Below are 20,487 nucleotides of genomic sequence, written 5' to 3'. Positions count from 1 at the left end.
AAACCTCCTATTCTGTAGCTGTTTGATTTTTAAAGGTAGTGAGCACCATTGCCCCAGTAGGTGTGCAACTTCTTTGAAAATCAGGCTCTACTCATGTATCTGCTGTAGCTGGTCATAACCTCTTGGAGCCATATAAGACTATCTTCCCCAGTCTGCGTCTTGTGATAGTGGAAGGATCCTGCCTGAGTTCTGCCCAGGTGGATAGCAGAGGAAGAGACTTGCTGCAACCAGGCAAAGACAGGGCTAGTCAGAATTTAGTCTAAAAAGGTGAAGACAACATACACTGTACAGATTAATTTATACAGTTTGTTTTTGAGGATTAGTAATCTTTTTTTGAATACTTTGACTAAAAGTAAAGGTAACATAGGTTTGACATTTGCATGGTCCTATTTTACTCTGTTACTATCATATTTTTGATTTAGAACATGCTAAGTATGTACATTTTGTTTTTAAGCATCAGCCCGATCTTGGGATTGGAGTCCACCTTATGGATAGGTACACGTTTTATGTTTTGGAGTTCTTGGAGGAAATTCACCCAGCCAGCCAAACCAATATGAATGACCTCGTAAGTAGCATAGCGTATTCATCAGTTTGCTAACTACTCCTGTGTTCTTAAAACCAGTCCATTTTGGCAATGGAAACTTCACAACATCTTTTGTTCTCCTTTTGTCTCAAAAAGGTTTTTAAAAAAATGTCTTTGTTCTTACTTATTAAAATCATTATGTATTGACATTTTGGAGATGTAAATCCCCAGTGTAAAATTGTTCCTTTTCTTTATTAGGAAATAATTGTTTTACTGAAAACTGCCTGGTAGAGATGTGCCTGTTTAACCAATTAACCAGTAAGCCTCACCCTTAATTGGTGAGGCTTATCAGTTGAGGTTAACTGGTGGGGCCTGGAGCAGCTCTCCACCTGCTGCAGGCAGGGCCTGCTTCAGCTGGGCCAGAGCAACCCCTGCTTGTGGCAGGCCTGGGCGCCCTGCAAGTAGGGGCTGCTCTGGCCAGGATGCCCTGCCAAGCAGGGACTGCTCTGGCATACCAGCTGTAGCAGCCTCTGGCCGAGGTGCCGGAGCAGTCCCTGCCTGCAGAGCTCCCTGGCCCACCGCAGGCAGGTACCGCTCCAGTTCTGCCAGTGCAGCCCCTTCCTGTGGTAGAGGGGCTGCTCCAGCCCAGTGGTGGTGGGGGCCCTGCTTCTCCTTTAATCGGTTAAATGATTAAATGGGATTTTACATTTTTACTGCCCAGTTGTTTTACTAAAAAAAGTCTCCTGTGTGAGTTATGTTTGCATCCCATAGAACTGTTCTACTTGCACTGTACTAGAATCGAGGACTGCAGTCACTTAGCACATATGGAAAGGCAGTCATAGGTATTTGCTTTGAAAAGGCAATTTGTATGTTGGAATCCTGATCTTGCACTTTCAAACATGTGAGCAGAGCCCTGTTAACTTCAGAGCATCTCTTTATAGGTGTAGGGGTCAACCTTTATTTGTTCTCAGGCAAATACAGGTTGGACCTTGCTGGTTCTTCATCCTTGGGATCTGAATGGTCCCGAAAGAAGGGATTTGCTGGACCAAGAAACGTCCCTCCTCTCGTGGCTGTGCTGCCACCGGGCTAGAGCTCCAGCTTGCCCCCACTGCTGCCTCAGTCACCTGGGACTCTCCCCGGCCCCACTATTGCCAGGGCCGAAGCACCATGGCCAGAGCTGCACAGCCACCTGGCTCCGTAATTGAGGTTGGAGCTGGAGTTCTCCGGCCTCTGGAACCAGTGTGCGTCTGGAGCTAACTGGCCGGACCTGGGGCCAGAGCTCCCTGGCTGCCATTGGGGTTCGAGCTCCCTTGCTGGCGGTCCACGGCCGTGGCCAGGCTAGAGCTCCCCCATCCACTGGGACTAGGAAGCTCCACTGGGGCGAGAAATCCTTGCTGTGCTGTCCATTCTCCGCTTCCCTCCCCCCCCCCCCCACACACACACTCTGGGCTCCCGTCTGAGTCATCCTGGACCACGGATGTTGTTAGACCAAGGAATCCTGGTTAAGGGAGGTACAACCTGTACTATAATTGCCAGATATGATTCAACAAAAAAATCTCTTGGTGAAGTTTAATGAAAATGACTTTGAACAGTTACATTTGGTCTATCTTTGATACTATAAATTGAAAAGGCAACTACGTTTGAATAGTTTTCTTAGCCTGTTGGCCTTGAACAAGTCAAATGTTCCTTTTTTCGCATTGTGCTTTTGTGGCTTATTGAAGGAAAATCTGTTATGCTGTGTCAGAGACTTAAGAGCCACCATTGACCACACACATTAAATCTCCATTTCAGTAAAAGTGGCATATGTTCAAACATTTTATGTCAATGTCTGTGGAGGCTGGTGTCAACCTTGCTGCTAGATGAGGTGTAGCAGATATCACACAAAACCGCCTACACTGACAGATTTTGTGTTGGCATAGCATTGATTCATTGACTTGATTCAGTGACTAATGTGCTGACATTTTATTACCAAGAGGATGAAAATCCATTATATTACATCATTTTCTAATTTATGATGTGACTCTGAGAATTTTAGAACAAAACTTATGTCACAGGGATTAAGTAGGTTTTCTACTGAAGATGTACATAGTCTAAAAAAACACGTGAATGAATTTGGCTGGAACTCTCAATCTGTAGTCAAGGAAATTAATTGTCTTATACAAAGAAACAGTGCCAGAAATGCAGAAACAGTTTAAAATGTATAAATAGCCATCTGGAAAATGATACGAATTGGTTCAGTTAGTTAGAAATGTTAATTCAGACTTTGTTGATGATAGCAAATCTGTAAATCCTCTATCCTTTTTCTTGCTTTAATAACTTGTAGAAATGTTAGCATCCATAAAATAATACAAGGGTCCTGTGTATTCTCATTTTTAATCATAATTCTATGGACCTTTGAGAGGTCAAATTCAGCAATACATTAAAATAGTACAGCAAATCCTATGGCAGCATACTATACCGAGATATTATTTAAGGAATAAGGAGACTTGCATCACTGTCAACAACAAAAAATGGGAAAACTTACATGTATGTCATGAGTTGTAATCGGAATACACGTTATCTTGACACATAAAGTGAATGTGCTTCAGGGAATGTGACTTACGGTTACAGAAGTAAAATTCCACCAGTTCTTCATCCTGAAGGATCCCTAAAATCCATAATTATAAACACTGATAAAATAATGAGTTCATGTACTTGTGAAAAATTAAAGGGAGTACTTTTTGCTCAGAGACCAAATCACACAGCTTATCCAGGCCTTATTTTAAAACTTGACACTTTACAAATTCAGTGCACCACATATTAAATAGATTAAAAACAGGTCAACAGACAGGTTTTTTTAGATCAAAGGTAATTGTAGTTAGGGAATCATCATCCAAATTGTGTGGTGGCATTGACGTTCCCAGGAACCTATTCTTGGCCCAGTGCAATTCAGTATTTTTGTTTACTCTTTGGAAGAAAAAAAAAGCTAGCAAAGTTTGTAGGTGATAATCAAATTGCTGGAGTGACAAATGATGACAGTTCCATGTTACTAGATGAATAAATATCTAAATGATTGGAATTTGAACATGTGTTTTTAATACAGCCAAATATAAGGTCATACATCTAGAAACAAAGCATTTTGATCCTTGGGGTCATGGTAGTTAATCAACTGAATGTGAGCTCCCAATATGATGCTGTGATTGAGAGGACTAATATGATTCTTGGCTCTGTAATCAAGAGACTATCCAGTAGAAATAGTATGGCAATATAGGTGAAACATAGATGAAACCATTACTAGAATAATACGTCACACTTCTAAAAAGACGTTGAAAAATTGAAAAGAGCTCCAAGGATGATCTGAGGTCTGGAAAACTTGCTTTGCAGTGAAAGGCTTAGGAAGGCCAATATGTTTATCTTGTTAGGTTGAGAGGTGACTTGAATATAGTCCATCAGTACCTAAGTCAGGTGTGGCGAACTTTTTTTCTATTGGGGTCATTGACCCATAGAAAAAAATCAGTTGGCTGGCTAATGGGAGCTGTGGAGTCTGCGCTGGGAGTGGGAGAAGCACAGGTAGCTTCCCTGATCACCCCTCTATTTATGGGCCGCATGGACATGCCAGCCAACCAGCACTTGTGACGTCAGCCCCATAGGGCGACATCGAAGCTCAGGATTTCCATCCCCTGGCACAGAGACTTACTGCAGGTTAAATGAAGCAGCATGTCAGATCTGGCCTGTGAGCTATAGGTTTCCCACCCTTGACCTAAATGGCAAGATTTCTGATGAAAGAGTTCTTTAATCTAGAAAATAAAGGCATAAGAATATGCAGTGGATAAAAGCTTAAGTTAGATGCATTCAGACTAGAAATAAGAAGGGATGTAAAATACCAGTTAACCTGTTAATCAACTAAAGCAGGATCTGAGGTGAGGACAGCTGCAGCCTAGCTGGAGCAGCCCTCAGCCCATAGGGCTCCCCATCCCAGCCCCATCCTGGAGCTAGCTGCTGGCTCCCAGCCCCCAATCATCACAATGGGGTGCGGGTTCTACTGTGGGCAGGGGAGCTCTCAGCCCCTGCATGGAGGCTGGGGCTGCCGCTGGCTCTTGGCTCTCAGCCCCTGCCAGAGCAGCCCCTCTCAGTTGCTCCTTCATCTTTCACATCCCTAGAAATAAAGCGCAGATTTTTAATAGTTAAGGTTATTAGTTAAATTAAGAGGTGATTTCATCAAACTTAGTTCATGATGTTGTGGCTAGTGTGCTGCCTAAAAGGTACTGATGACAAAAGTCTGACTCGAGAGCATTCTGCATAGGTACTTGCAGCAGAATGCATATGTGCACAATACATCTCAGAGAACAATGGTTACTATACAAGTAATCCTTTTTTCCCACCTTCAAATTCTCTGGCTCCCGTAACCTCAAAATGGCCATCAAAATGAAAACCTGGCCTTGACAAGATGGATGTGCTCCTGCCTCAAAGTGCAAGAGGCAATGATTGTAATTTTGTGCTTTATGGTGCAAGTAGTTTAAATAGAATAAACTAATTATAAATTATCTTTATAAAGGTAATCATTGGAGAGGTTTATACAGTACCTGTTTTTCTGATAAGGCAAATATGCATTGCTTATCTCCAATAGGTGAACATAGTAGTGGTTGGTCAAATAGAGGTTCCTGTCTCCTCCAACAAGATTATTTTTAATTAGCTATATAAACAATGTACATAGAACAGAGAACTAAAAACTCTTCATTTTAAAGTATTGAATGTTCTGCTCTGTCATTGTCTAACAGTATAATAGTTTTACTTTTGAAATTGAATATTTAGATTTCAAAAGATTTTTTTATCATGATTCCTCTTAGAAGGCTTTTAAATCTTAATAGTTTTTGTTCTGTAAATAGCCAAAATTGCTTGTTTAAAACCATATACTGTACATAAAAGATCAAAACTATCAAACAGGTATATTTGGCTTGTATTAATAAATCCAAGGAATCTGATATTTGTACGATCCATCATAAATAACTCACTTCTACAGCCTGTGCAGATAGTTGCTCTTTAATAATTTTTATTGTAGTAATGAGTGTTGCTGTAGTGATACTAAAGGTCTTGTTAAAACCTTAAACTGATGATAAAATCTTTCTATACAAAGGCTGAATATAAAATAGGAAAGAGGAAAAATAAGTTTACATGCCTATATTGAATTTAATTGTTAGTCTCTGAATGCTTTATTTTAATTTATTCTTTGCTTGTACCAGAAAAAATGAAGTTCTGTGTTTTTGTGGATAATCTCAACTTTGTTAGGCAGGATCATTTGACAATACTGTCTAAACAGATACACTAGTCTACTGGCTATGGGTGTGGGTGTGTGCATTGGAATGGAGATATTCTTGCCATGGGAAGACTTCAGCTTTGATTGTCGGGATAACTGCTGTTGTGTTGGCTTGTCTGATCTGAGCTAGTAGAACAGTGGTGGGCAATAATTATAGAAAGGGGGGCTACTTCACAAATTTTTGAAGTGGCTCCAGGCTGCCCCAGAAGGGGCAGAACCTCAGGCAGAAGGGGTGAGATCAGGAGACTTCCATGCTTCCCCTGCCCACAGAACCTGATTGGCCTGGGGGAGGCAGGAGTGCGTGAAGTCTTTCCCCCTTGTTCTTTGATGCCTAGAGAGAACTGACAGCTGTTCTGAAGAGCTGATGGTTCCCTTTAGGCACGGCGTGCCACTAGCAGTGGTAGGAGACTTTGCACACGCTCTCCGCCCCTAGGCCAGTCATGGCCTGGGGGTGGGGCAGTGCACAAAGTCTCTCATATCCTACTCCCACCCTGCAAGGGGTACACGGTACTCAGAGTGAACCACCAGCTGTTCTGAACAGTTGGCAATTCACTCCAATTGCCTTGCAGGGCAGGAGGAGGCTTTGTGCTCTCTCTCTCTCTGCCCGCAGATCTCAGTTGGCCTTGGGGTGGGGGAGCGGCAAGGCAGCGTGGGCCAGGTCAACCTGCTTGGTGGGCTGGATCCAGCCCGTGGAGGCTGTCTTGCCCAACCCTGTAGTAGAGTGTTGGTGGCTCTGGGTTCCATGTGCTGCCTTTGAAAGAAATTGTATCCTGTTATTCCTAATGTGTAAGATTTTTAGGAAGCAGTATAGCAACTTCAGGGTGTTCCAATACCCTATAGCAACCATTTTTCTTCAAACACCTCCCCCTCGAACCCACTTGAGCTCCAGGCACCAGAATGTTCAGCAGGTGCACTTTATGGAGTGACTGACATACCACAAGGTACCAGATGACTGAGGACCATCTTCCCAGGTAGTGTTCAATCCATACAAGTCTAGAGCTGCAATAGATCACATTTATTGTGGCTAAAGATTAAGCCCATTGCAAATTCACAGAAGGGAGTGGCCATTATTCTGGTTTTACTTTATAACCTTAATTTCTGACCTATTTATAAACTAAAATCATGAGAAAATTTATAAACTAAAATCATGTTCTCTAGGTTAGAGGGAAAATCTGCATCTATTTCTATATCTTGTCATCCAAAATAAAATCTGCTGGGTAGAAGTGCATCCAGGGGGAAAGCCCTGGGAGGTGAGCATGGAACTTAAACTCAACTTAAGAAGCATAGAACTTCTCAGGTTGAAAGTAAGGGTGAAGAGAGAAATCCAAAAGGAGCGGAAGAATCATGTATCTGGATGTTTCAGGTGGAGTTTTGTCATCTTGACTGAGCTGAAAGGTGACCTGGCCAGCAGACTAGGACATAGCCAAATAAGTCAACACTGAGTGCTATAGATGAAGACTTTCTGCAGTACTGCATTGTTCTCCTTCAAGTGGAGTCCCTGTGTGTGCTCCACTCTATATGTTGGTGTGTCCTGCTGGCGAGCAGAGGTTTTTCCATTAGCAGTGCCTTGCTGCACCGCACATGCGCAGCAGTGATCTTGTGTTGTTGTGTCAGTTGGCTGTGTGGGGAAGCCTCAGTTTTTCTTCGAGGAGTCCCCATGCGTGCTCTACTGAAGGTGCTGGGCTTGCCCCAGCACCGCAGAAACGGAGACTTTTCTTGCTGTAGCAGTACCCGGCCGGACTGCGCATGCATGGTGGTGCCTCGCAGTGTTCGCGCCACTCTGAGTGCGTGCGTGGTCCAGCTCCCGCCAGTTCCTCTCTACCGCCTCAGGCTGCAGACAGAGCAAACTGCGTCTCTCCACTTCTTTTCTTTGTGTGAGATCCCCAAATACTCATATATACATAATTTTTATAATTCCCTGGTCTCTTTTGTTTTTTAACACAATCCTTGTCTCCTAGTTTAAAGAAAAAACCCAAAAAACAAAAAAAAAACCTTTTTTGCCTTACCTCACAGTTCGTTTCCTTCCCTTGCGTACCTGTTTTCTCTATCACAGCCCCTTCTTCATTGTATGTAGTTTTTAGTATGGTTGGTTAGTGCGTTCTCTTCATTCTACTCTATAAAAAAATAAATTCTGTCAGCCGTTACCTCAGGCCTCTAACATGCTGTCCTCGCTGGGATTTAAAAGGTGCAACTCATGTTGCGAGCCAGTGCCAGCGTCTGATGGACATTCCTCTTGCATCCGCTGCCTCGGAGAAACCCATGTCCCTGCAAAATGCCTGCACTGCTCTAAACTCACAGCAAGGGCCAGAAGGGACAGGGAGATGAGAATGCGCATGCTGTTGTTCGATAAAGTCCTCCAACCGCTGCACTTGGAGGCAGCCGCGGAACACCAGCCCGAGAAGCAAAAGGCTTCTTCACTTGCTACTGCCCCTCCAAAAGAGATCACGGGTGTCCCCAACCAGATCGTTGCCTAACATCCCACACCCCAGGATCAGTACAGGGGATAAACTGGGTATCTCAGGCATCGAAAAACCGTGGTAAAAAACACCTACCACATCCAAGCCAAAGAAAATGACGCAGGCGGCACCATCAGCAGCACCGAGAGTCTCCTCGGCACCGCCTCCATCTAAACCTATGACACTGACAGACATATTGGCACTGAGAGTGTCATCGGCACCGACGCGGCCATTGCCGGCACCTACACCACCGGCACAGGTGAAGGTTCCCAAGACGGACCTCCGTGCGGCGCCACCGGCACCGACCAGCTATAAGGATGGCGCCGTTGAGTTGGCATCGACCACCCCGCACCACCAAAGGCCGCTCGCCATCTCCGGCCTTTTCACCGTCTCCGTCCCCACCATCACCAAGATCTCCCAGACCATTTCGGGAGCACTGGCACCAGTCATACTCTCCACATGAAAGGCTGCCGTCGCCCTTTTTAACATCTTACAGGGACGACCTCCACCATCATTACAGGTACTCTTCCATCTCTCCAGGTTCTTCTAGGCGCTCGTATACCTGTTCCTGATCGCCACGCTCTCCTTCCAGCCACCACTGGCAATATACTCATAGATGCTCACCACTGGACAACCTATATTAGTAAGATGACCAATACCATGATTCCTGCAGCAGATATTCCCATTACTATGGATCCAGGTCACATGGCAGATCGTCTTACGACTACTGCTCTTCCTACCCTGGCCCCACCTACACCAACAGGACAGTCAACATCACCACCCCAGTCACCGTCTGACCCAGACGACACTCACCCACTTACTGAAGATCAACCGCTGGGGTTATCTCCAACTGATCATTCTTCATCACCTGACGACGCCGTGATTCCTGGAGACATTTCCCCACCCAATGACCTCCGTCAATTCCAGGAGCTGTTTAAAAGGGTGGTGGTTAGTCAAGAGATGAAAATGGATGAATTTAAAGATAAACAACATAAGGTGTTCAAAAATCTTCACCCCCAGCATAAGGGACGGCTGGCTATACCCTTGGATGACATTATTCTGGAGGTCGCTGAAGAAATTTGGCAAACCCTAGCGTCCGAGCCTCCAACTAGTAAGAAGGCTGAAAAGAAATACTTTTCTTTTCACCCACCTCCAGCCTAACTCCTTAGTAGTCGATGCAGCCCACCAGAGACTAAAGACACCCCAATACAGACATATTTCTACCGATCGAGACTCTTAAGAGACTAGACATACTGGGGAGAAAATTATATACATCTGCCACGTGTATGCTGAGAATCGCTAACTATTCGGCGCATCTCTCCAACCACATATTCAATACTTTCTTGTGACTCACGCCATTGATGGATCATTTGCCGGAATCAAAAAGGCCAATACTAAAATCCGTGGTGCAGAAGGGCTATACCTCCGCAAGAATGGCCCTGCAAATGGCTATCGATGTGGCAGACCTAGCAGCCCGCTCCATGGCCACTGCCGTAGTTATGTATCGAGCATCCTACCTGCAGGCAGCTGTGGTCCCAAAAGACCTCCAAAGTAAAGTTGAGGACTTACCTTTTGATAGAGACAGATTATTTTCCGAAAAGATGGACACCGTGCTACATTCATCAAAGGATTCATGCACGACCCTTTGCACATTGGGCATGTATGAGCCCCCGTACAGAAGGCACTGGTACATTTCCTTCCAGTGCCGATATGACTATCCTTACACACAACAACAATGGCAACAGCAGCACCAGCAGTGAAACTTTGATCAGCAACACCCACACCAGAGACCACAAAGGCGCCAAAACTTCAGCAACCGAGCACAAAACCCTTTGAACAACAAGCAGCAGGTTTGATGTTCTGGTTGAGGGTACGCAAACAACTGTTTCCGACAGCAGCAATCTCCACATCCTCACCTTCCATCACTGTCTCAGCCGATTTTACCACCATTGGGCCTCCATAACGACAGACAGATGGGTGTTAGAAATTCTTTGCTCAGGCTATTCCATCCCATTCCTAACCATCCCTCCCACTACCCCCTCTTCCCCGTCCCTCTTCAGGGGCCCATCTCATGAGGCCATGTTACAGGCTGAAGTGGCACATCTGCGATCACTGGGAGTAATCGAATCAGACCCCGATGATTTCAAGGACAGAGGTTTCTACTCCCACTATTTCCTTATGCAGAAAAAGTCAGGAGGATGGCGACTAATATTAGACCTGCGATGGCTGAACAAATTTATTTGAAAACAACGATTCAAAATGTTAGCACTTGCTGCTATAATCCCGGCTTTAGAACACAATGATTGGTTTGCTGCCCTCGACCTCCTGGATGAATATTTTTATGTGGCAATCCACCCAGCCCACAGAAGATTCTTGAGATTTACAGTTGGCGAACATCACTATCAGTACAAAGCCCAGCCGTTCGGACTTTCATCCGCCCCCAGGGTATTCTCAAAAATCCTGGCGGTGATCGCAGCGCATTTACACCACCAAGGAGTAATCATATTCCCATACTTGGACAATTGCCTGGTCAAGGGCCTGACTCGTACCGAGGTGATCAGAATGGTTGATGTGGTCAGATGCACCTTCCACACACTGGGGCTTCTCATCAATGACCAAAAGTCTACTTTTCTTCCAGCTCGGGACTTGGAGTTCATCGGTGCCCGACTGAACGCAATTTCAACGAGAGCATTCTTACCCCTCCAAAGGTTCCATGGCTTTCAAGACCTTATAGGAATCGTCCAGGAAAGTCCAGCTGTTTGGATTATCATATGCCTACGGCTTATGGGCCACATGGCCACCACCACTTATGTTGTACGCTATGCCAGGCTACATTTCCTCAGCCTTCAACGCTGGCTGGCACAATTATACAACCACACGAAGCCCTATTTACACAGGTCAGTAACTCGTCCACAATTCGTCCTCAGATTGCTCACGTGGTGGATGACCCCCCAAAATCTCCTCAGTGGCATGACAGTTACTGCACAGGGTAAGTAACTTCGCTTTCCTTCTCTACCATCCTTGGCAGAAGACTGAGCTCTGCAGTAGTGCAACTTTTTTCCTTTAAAAAACATTATTTTACTTATCCTTCATTTATTCCTTTCCTAGGACATTTCTACCCCTTTTCTACCTCAACTTTAAAAAAATCCCCAACAAACTTTCCTTTTTTTCCCCCTCAGTTTTAGCTTAGTTCTTTCCATTGTGCTGGGCTCTCCCAGCTTTAAAAAATGTTATTCCTGCAAGGTGCCTATGCTTGTGTCTGACGGGCATTCATCCTTTATGAGATGTTTTGGCGAGGGCCATATCTCACAGAAATGCAACATTGCTTCAACATGATAGCCAGAGCCAGGTGGGACAGGGAGATGAGACTTAAAAATATTTTGTAGAAGTCTCTCCCCTGGGGACAAAATCTGCCTTAGACCCCCAAAAGCCTGCACTGATAGAACCTTCAGCTCCAAAGAAGAAAGCCTTCTCATTCCCAACCCAGGACTCCTGCAGGTCCAGGGCTTCCCTGGCACAGTCACTGCCAATGGTGCCAACCTCAGCGAGAACTGGCTGTTTACTGGCACTGATCACCTCCAGCACCACTGACATCCGAAAGACAACACTGCCAAACTGTGTGGAGTCAGAGCTGAAACACAAATCAGCCTCCTCAGCACCAGCCACAACAACAGTCTGTCCAATACTGAAAGCAAAACGCCTGATAATGCTGCACCAGTGCATACTCCTACATTGGAGCACACCTCAGCACTGATATATCTAAGCACCAGTCCACACTGGACTTGGCGGATAGGTTGGAAAAGGCTGACTCTCGGCTCTGATTGGCACAGACAAAACCTTCTATTACCTCCAACACCCAAGTTGATTCATGGCCCCAAAAGCTCACGTTGGTACCGTGCTGAATACCTCTCATCCACACCATCCTCACCTTGCAGCAAATTAGGCACTGGACAAGAGAGCAAGTTCTCATCGGAGCACTCCTTCCCAGTATTTGCTGCTCCCTCCTGGCAGTCACAAAGTCAAAACCCATTTAACAGATACCGCAACATCTGTGATTCAGCCATTTGTAGTCCTATCCACCTCCTCTCTATCCACCACAGTGGCTCCCATGGGATTCCTGAGCTCAGCACTAGCAACAGTATAGAGCACCTTCCATATCTGCTCATCCTGCAGTCTGATCACCACCAAAGCTGTATGACTGATATTGTTTCAAAGACTGCAGAAGAGCTAATGGAGAAGGACGACGACGTACCTCAGTCTGACACTGAAGGCCCCTCTCGAGTCATCAGCTCTTCTTCTTCACCTGAAGAGGCTGTCATCCTATCCTCTTCACTTCCAGTAGATGACCTTAAACAATTTCAAGAGCTTTTTAAAAAGGTTGCTAACACTCAAGGTATTACTTTACAAGAAGTACAAGAGAAACAACATAAGTTGCTTCAAATACTGCAATCTTCCTTGTCAATTAAAATTGCCTTTCCGATTTATTAGGTCAAAATGGAATCATCCAAAATCACATGGCAAACTCTAGCCACTAATATGCCCACCAACAGAAGGGCAGAGAGAACATACTTGGTATCTGCCAACGGCATGAACTTTCTTTTTCCCACCCCCAACCAAACTTGCTGGTGAGTGATGCAGTCCACCATTGTTAAAAAACAACCTAAATACAGAGCCACACCCTCAGATAAAGACCACAAATGCCTTGACCTTTCTGGGTGGAAGGGGTATTCATCGGCCACACTGCAGTACTATATATATCTAACTGCACTGCATTACTTGCCAATTATGTCCATTCCAGTTATTCTAAGTTACAGGAACCCCTCGGCTACGTCTAGACTGGCATGATTTTCCGGAAAAGTTTTTCCGTTAAAAGCATTTGTGGAAAAGAGCATCTAGATTGGCATGCACACTTTTCTGCAAAATCACTTTTTGCGGAAAAGCGTCCGTGCCAATCTAAACGTGGTTTTGCGCAAGAGAGCCCCTATCGCCATTTTTGCGATCGGGGCTTTTTTGCGCAAAACAATACCGCGTTGTCTACACTGGCCCTCTTGCGCAAAAGTGTTTGTGCAAGAGGGCTTTTGCCCGAATGGGAGCAGCATAGCATTTCTGCAAGAACACTGACAATCTTACATGAGATCGTCAGAGTTCTTGCGGCAATTCAAGCAGCCAGTGTAGACAGCTGGCAAGTTTTTCCGCAAAAGCAGGTGCTTTTGCAGAAAAACTTGCCAGTCTAGATGCAGCCTACAATGTCCTGCCAGAGCAAAAATGCCTTAAATTACAAGCCATCATCCAGGAGGGGCACTTCTTGGCCCCAGGCTTCGGGAATTCTGGAAGAACTACAGACCAGAGTGGAGGATCTCCCCTTTGATAGGGTGCATCTGTTCACCACAAAAACTGATGAGGTGCTCCATTCGATGAAAGATTCCTGCACCACCCTCCATACTTTGTGCATATAAACCCTTCCAATAAAAGGAGGCATTATACCCCATACCAGAGGCCTTGGGGTATGCCCTTTGAACATCACCACCAGCAACCATTTGAACACAGATCCAAACAACACCTTGGTAGGCGATGAACTCTGCTCTCACAATCTACCGCAACCCAACCACCCTCTGCAAAACCCCAGTTTTGAAAGTGTAGTCCAGGGTCTGAACGACATCCCCCCAGAAACACCTCCACCTAACTGCCTTTTTGACCATTATCTATACCCTTTATACCACCAATGGGCTCATATTTCATTGGACCTGTGGGTTCTAGGTATAATCAGATCAGGATAAGTCATCCCCTTCCTCGCCATGATTCTTACCCTTTTCCCTTCTCTGTACCTCTTCATGGACCCTTCCCACAAGCACCAATTACAATTGGAGGTTTCAAACCTCCTCTACCTAGATGCAATAGAACCAGTTTCTCAATTATATCACTGCAAAGGGTTCTATTCTAAGTACTTCCTCACACAGAAGAAAACAAAAGGATGGAGTCTTGTCCTCTCAGAAGGTTGATCAAATTTATCTGGAACCACAGGTTCAAGAAGGTTATACTGGGAACTATAATACCAGCACTGGATTAGGGAGACTGGTTTTCAGCACTCAACCTTTAAGATGCCTATTTTCACATAACAATTAATCCCTCATGTAGATGATTCCTCAGATTCATGGTTGACCCCCCCCCCCAACATTATCAATATTAAGTGCTGCCCTTCGGCCTCTCCACTGTACCTTGTGTCTTTCCAAGATGTTTGCAGTTGTCAGTGCCTACCTCAGAAGATGTGGCATGATAATTTTTCCACACCTGGACAACTGTTTAATCAAGTGTACTCTCCAACAGTAGTCTCCCATCATCCTCACCATTACACGGGACCTTTTCTTATGCCTTGGCCTACTGATAAACTTTTAAAAATCCATGCTGGATTCCAATAGAATTCATAGGAGCCCTAGTAGACTCCACCTGACTAGGTCTATAATGCCTCACCATCTCTTTACCACCCTCACCGATCTTATCAACTCAGTGCTCCACAGCCTTTTTACAACCATGTACATGTGCCTTCCAATCTTAGGTTCCATGTCATTCACCACTTACGTGGTACACTTTGCTACATGTGCGATGCCTCAAAGCTGGCTGGCAACAGTGTATACGCCTACCTGACACAGTCTAACCAAATAATTAAAAACCCACCTCTCGCCCTTACTTATCTCCATTGATGGACTCAACCTCAACCTACTAAACGTCCTTTCCTTTCAACAACAAAGCCCATCTTGCGTGATCATGACTGATGCCTCCCTTACAGGTTGTGGTGCTCATTTGCATCATAATACGGTTCAGGGCAAATGATCTCTGCAAGAAACTCACCTTCATATCAGTATTCTCAAACTGCAGTCAGTACACAATGCATGCCTTCATTTCCTTCCAATGATCCAGAACAAAACTATTCACATCCTCATGGGCATTATAGCGTGCATTTTTTTATATCAACTGTCCAGGGGTGGAGGGAGCCTTCATGCTCACTCTGCATGGAGGCGATCAAACTGTGGAACTGGTGCATCACGAATCATATAATCCCCATGGCTGCTTACTTTCCAGGCAATCAGAATGTCATGTTTGATACCTTCTGCCTCCACTTCTCTGAACAACAGAGAGAGGGCTCAATCCCAGGGTTCTTCACCATGTATTCTCCAAATGGGGATACCCCAACATAGCTCTCTTTGCAACCAGAACCAATTGCAGATCCCCCTACTTGTGTTCCAGAGCAGTATCAAAATGGTAGTCACAGGGGGACACCTTCCTCCTTCCATGGACTGTACCACTATGCATTTCTACCTATTCCCCTGATTTACACGGTAATTCATAAGATATGAGTGGACCAAGTAACAGTTATTCTAATTGCCCCATCATGGCCCAGGCAGCCATGGTATCCCTACTTCCAAAACCTATCCACATGTGATTCCCATACTCTGCCAACACTCCCCAACCACCTTTCCCAACACCAAGGCTGCTTACTACACCCCAATCCAAGGTTCTCCAGCTCAAGGCATGGCTCCTTCATGTTTCCAATATGATAAACACATCTGCTGTGACAGAGTAAAATACGTCCTGCTAAACATTGCCCTTTGACACAATACGCTTACCAAAATAAATAGCAATAATTTCAGGCCTGGTGTCACCAGAGACATTTATAATCCACCAAGACCTCCTTATCTACTATCTTCAACAATATACTAATCTGAAAGATGCTGATCTTGCTCTTGGTTCTTTAAGAGTTTATCTATCAGCCATTGTTGTCTTACACAACCTTGTCAATGGCACTCCAGTCTTTGCTCACCCCATCACTAAGCTCTTCCTTACTGGACTTCACAAGCTATACCTTGACATATGGCCAAAGCAGAAGTTGGTGGTACTTCCTCTGTGTTGATTGATTCTATAGAGACCATCCCAGGTACTGGAAACATAAAGTCCAACTCCATCACTCTTATGCTGTTTTTCCAAGTGACATAACGTCATTGACTTCAAAGGAGATACTACTGAGAGATGAATCATACCCTGTGTTGAAGTTATTGGAGTTACACAGGTGTTATGCCAATCTAAGATGGAGAGAAATCACTTTCAAAAGGGAAAATGATGTTTGAAGAATCTGCCAGTTGCCTGAAGTCTTACTGTGGTCATGAACGAGTTCTTCTATAGCTGAGGACTATTTTACTTTATGTTTGTTTTTATTTATATGTATATTTATATTATTTATTTATGTGTTAAAAATTTTGTAAGCCGCCTCGGATATTTTAAATAGACAGGCGGGGTAAAATATTATAAATAAATAAGTGCACCCACACACCACCATGGGCTCTATCCTGTGTCTTCCACACTCTTATAAAACCTTCATTTGAATCTTTGGCCACCAGTTCCCTTTCTTACATGTCAATGAAGATGGCATTCTTGTTGGCCATCACATCTGCCAGACATGTTGGGGAAATTGCATCCCTGAAATCAGATCCCCCTTATACTGTTTTTTCCCAGGGAAAAATTTACTATGACCACATCCCAAGTTTTTACCTAAGGTCGTTTCTACCTTCCACATTAATGAATCCATACATCTTCCTGTGTTCTTTCCTAAACCACATAACTCCACTACGGAAGCTGCTTTCCACACCCTAGACATGTGGTGCATGGTCACCTTTTATTTGGATAGAGCTAAACCCTTTCACAACTTCACAAGGCTCTTTGTTTCTATGGCGGACTGGTCCTAGGGCTCAGTGGTCTTTTCACAGAATATTTCTAAATGGATATCATCATCCATACATGCTACACTCTCCACAACAAGCGTCCCCAACAAAGGGTCGCAGCGCGTTCAACTTGGGTGATGGCTGCCTCAACAGCCTTTCTCCATAATGTTACTCCTGTGGACATTTGAAGAGTGGCAACTTGGTCATTTCAACACACATTCACCCAACACTATGCCTTGCAACCCATACCATTATGGGCTTCGCTGTTTGTGCTACTTCACAGTTGCAATTCCAAAGTCTACCACCGCCTAAAATGGACACTGCTTTATAGTCACAGGGAACTCCACTCGAAGGAGAGGAGGAAATTACTCACCTTGTGCAGTAACGATGGTTCTTTGAGATGTGTCCGTATGAGTGCGCCACTATCTACTACTAGCTTTGTAGTCTGATAGAGATTCCTTGGTAGAGAAGGAACCGAGTTCATGCAGTTGTCAGCCGGTGGCTGGGGTAGTGTGTGGTCTGTGAGCCCTATTACACCCGAGTCTTCAACTGCTAGGACAGGGTCCCTTCGCAGCGGGCAGCCAGTAGAGGCTGACGGGTGCCCCAAAGTTTTACACCCGAGTCTTTGGCTGCTAGGACATGGTCCTTTCGCAGCGCGCAGCTAGGAGAGGCTGACGGGTGCCCCAAGTTGGTGCAGAGAGAGCTTATTACACCCGAATCTTTAGCTGCTAGGACAAGAATCCCTTCGCAGCGGGCAGCCAGGGGAGGCTGACAAGTGCCTCCAAGGGTCTGCCCTGTGGAGGCGGTAGAATCCCAACGTCCAGCTCTCACTGCGACTACCCCTTTGACTGGCTAGAGTTCTTTTTATTGTGTCTGGTTCTGTTACAGCAACAGAAGGAGTCAGGTTAAAGCTTAAACAGTTGTAGGTTTATTAAAGAGACTTATAAAGCATATAGTTACGATGGCTATTGTTCTACTTCTTAACTGCTAGCAAATACAGGTCTTAAAATGATTACAAAGGAAAAGGAAGATAGAAATAACGGACCAAGTGACAGCTTAATCTTTAAAGAGCTCTAATTCTATGCATGCACTAAAACAAAAGGACACATATGGGTACAATTTTTACCCCTTCTGCGTCTCTCGATTCCAGCGTGTCAGGCCAGGATTGGTCACTCAGTTCCTCGGGAAAGACGAATACGAGGCTGGGCATCCCCATGTGGACCTCGGAAGGCAATTATCTAATCCGACCAGGAGGTAGATTGACACTCAGAGTGAGTGTGCTGCTGGGCTCATCTTTATACCCGTAGGGTCACGTATTCTCCTTTTTTATCTGTGGTGCCAAATTGTGCTGGTTTGTCTTTGTGATGCCAGTTCTTACAAGGGAGTTGTGATCTTAATTTACACTTGTAAGAGAGAGAACTAAATTGGGAGTTCTGGACATTCTTTAGTCAGCGGGAGATTCCTCTCTCAGGGACGGTTGTGTGATTGTATCAACATAGGTGCCAGCCAAGAGCAGTTTCGCAGCCTCTGGTCAGCGATTGGCTTGATCACCCTCTCATATCTATGTTTACAGTTATCCAGGGTCACGATGAGCCAGCATATCCAGGCCTCTGTCAAGGCATCAAAGACTATGCTGATTTTATTGCTCTCTGTGTCCTGTGTGCCCCAAGCACCTCAGAGGGGCAAGCAAGATGGATATGACCGGGGGCGGGGGAGCTCTGTCTGGCTACATCAGTGCACACACGCTGTGCACATAGTCAACAGACACAATGGCATGAGGCAGCCACTGTGCATGGGTGGCACGGCAAGACACTGCTAGCAGAAAAACATTTGATCGCCAGCTCAAGAATGCACCAACACCTAGTGGAGCACTCACAGGGACACACATCTGAAGGATCATTTTTACTGCACAAGGCGAGTACTAGAGGAGTGAGAGTTGAATCACTTTGTGTCCCTTTGGACAGGAAGAACCTAGGGCTAAAATGAGCAGGAGTCAGTCTAGGTGCCTCCATCAGAGGTTGATGCAAACAATAGAAGGAGGAATTGGGAGCACTTGAATTTTATTGGCATCTAGCTTGTGTTATGCCTTTGGTCACTAGAGTAAAGAGCTCTGTTATTCTTGCTATTTTCTTCACAAAAATGTACTTGTGTTGCAGTCATTTATCTCTGTCTGATTGTTTATAAACTAAACAGATTGAGCTCCTGAAGTCTCTCGCTGTGACACTTTTTTCCTTTAGCCTTCTAATCTTTTTTGTGCCCCTTCTTTGTAACGTCCAATTTTTCAACATGTTTATGCATGATGAAGTGTAACAGATTAGGCTGAAGTGATATACTTCAGTGTTCCCAACATTAATTTTAATAATTATTTGGCCGTAGGTGCTTTTGCTTGGCAGTTAATGAGTATAGCAAAGCGAGCTAACCCAACACTTACCACCATCTCCTTCTCCTCCTCCTGAGAATTTTGCAAGCATTATTTTGTTGAGCATTCCTGACACTTTCGTCTTGATAGTCAAGATTGATATCAAACCTAAAAAGGAATAACATGGTTTTGCCATCTATACTTAGCTGAACAAAACTCTTCTCATGGTTTAAAAACAACTGTATTGTAGCAGATAGAAGTGAATGTTGATACAATGGATTGAAATAAAATATGCGATTATTGAAGCAAAATATGTTCTTCAGGTTAGCAGATCAATGAAATCATTGAATTGGTAATTACTTATTCTGTGTAGTTACCTTAACTTTAATCCTGCGTGGGGCAAATTGTTATTTTCTGTTAGGCTATGTCTACACAGCTTCCCTCTTCCACAAAAGCTTATGCAAATGAAGTGCGAATTAGCATATTGCTGGACTTCATTCGAATAATGAATTAGTAGCCCTTCTTGTGGAAAAAACCCCTCTTGCTCAAGAGCTGTTCTTCCTCATTTTTTCAGGAAAGAACGGCTCTTGCACAAGAGGGGTTTTTTGCGCAAAAAGGTGCTGTGTAGACGGCACCTTTTTGTGCAAAAACCTCTTGTGCAAAAATGGCTCCTAATTAATTATACAAAAAGTGCGGCAAGATGCTAATCCATGCTTCATTTGCATAGGCGTTTGCGGAATAGGGAAGCTGTGTGGATGTAGCCCTAGTGTCTAAATCTCATGATTTTATTGGTGCCTACAGGCCTAACATAGGTACATTAGCATGATGGAGTAAGGTTTTGAGAGCTAGATGGAGAAGGGATGCTCTCAGAGTTGCAGAGTGCTTCCTGAGAAATTCCTGGAGCAGCACAGTTATCACAACACCCTTTGCTCTGGGCTTGTGATAAAAGTTGACCCTAAAGAAGGCGGGTCTTGGGTTTTTCAAGATAAGTGTTTCAAAGTCTCTTCCTTACACATATTATACCAGTTTTCATTGTGTCTTAGAATGTATCCATTGAAAGATAGGGAGGATTTTTTAAGTTGGCAATTTCATATGAATAAAATAAAATTTGTCATGACAGTTTTATCAATAAGAGAGTAGTAGAT

General features: G+C 44.5%; 1 protein-coding gene across 1 annotated transcript in view; it reads left to right on the top strand.

Annotated features, from left to right (window-relative positions):
- Positions 1-20,487, top strand: part of PIGK (phosphatidylinositol glycan anchor biosynthesis class K) — a 162,596-nt gene that overhangs the window by 19,667 nt on the left and 122,442 nt on the right. Inside the window, exon 8 of the mRNA XM_075936291.1 lies at positions 455-565. Coding sequence (XP_075792406.1) covers positions 455-565 — 111 coding nt within the window. The remainder of the gene's footprint in view (positions 1-454; positions 566-20,487) is intronic.

Source organism: Pelodiscus sinensis, chromosome 9, assembly GCF_049634645.1.
Source record: "Pelodiscus sinensis isolate JC-2024 chromosome 9, ASM4963464v1, whole genome shotgun sequence".
Lineage (NCBI taxonomy): Eukaryota > Metazoa > Chordata > Testudines > Trionychidae > Pelodiscus > Pelodiscus sinensis.
The sequence above is the reverse complement of the archived record's forward strand: the minus strand, read 5'-3'. Positions and strand labels throughout refer to the sequence as shown.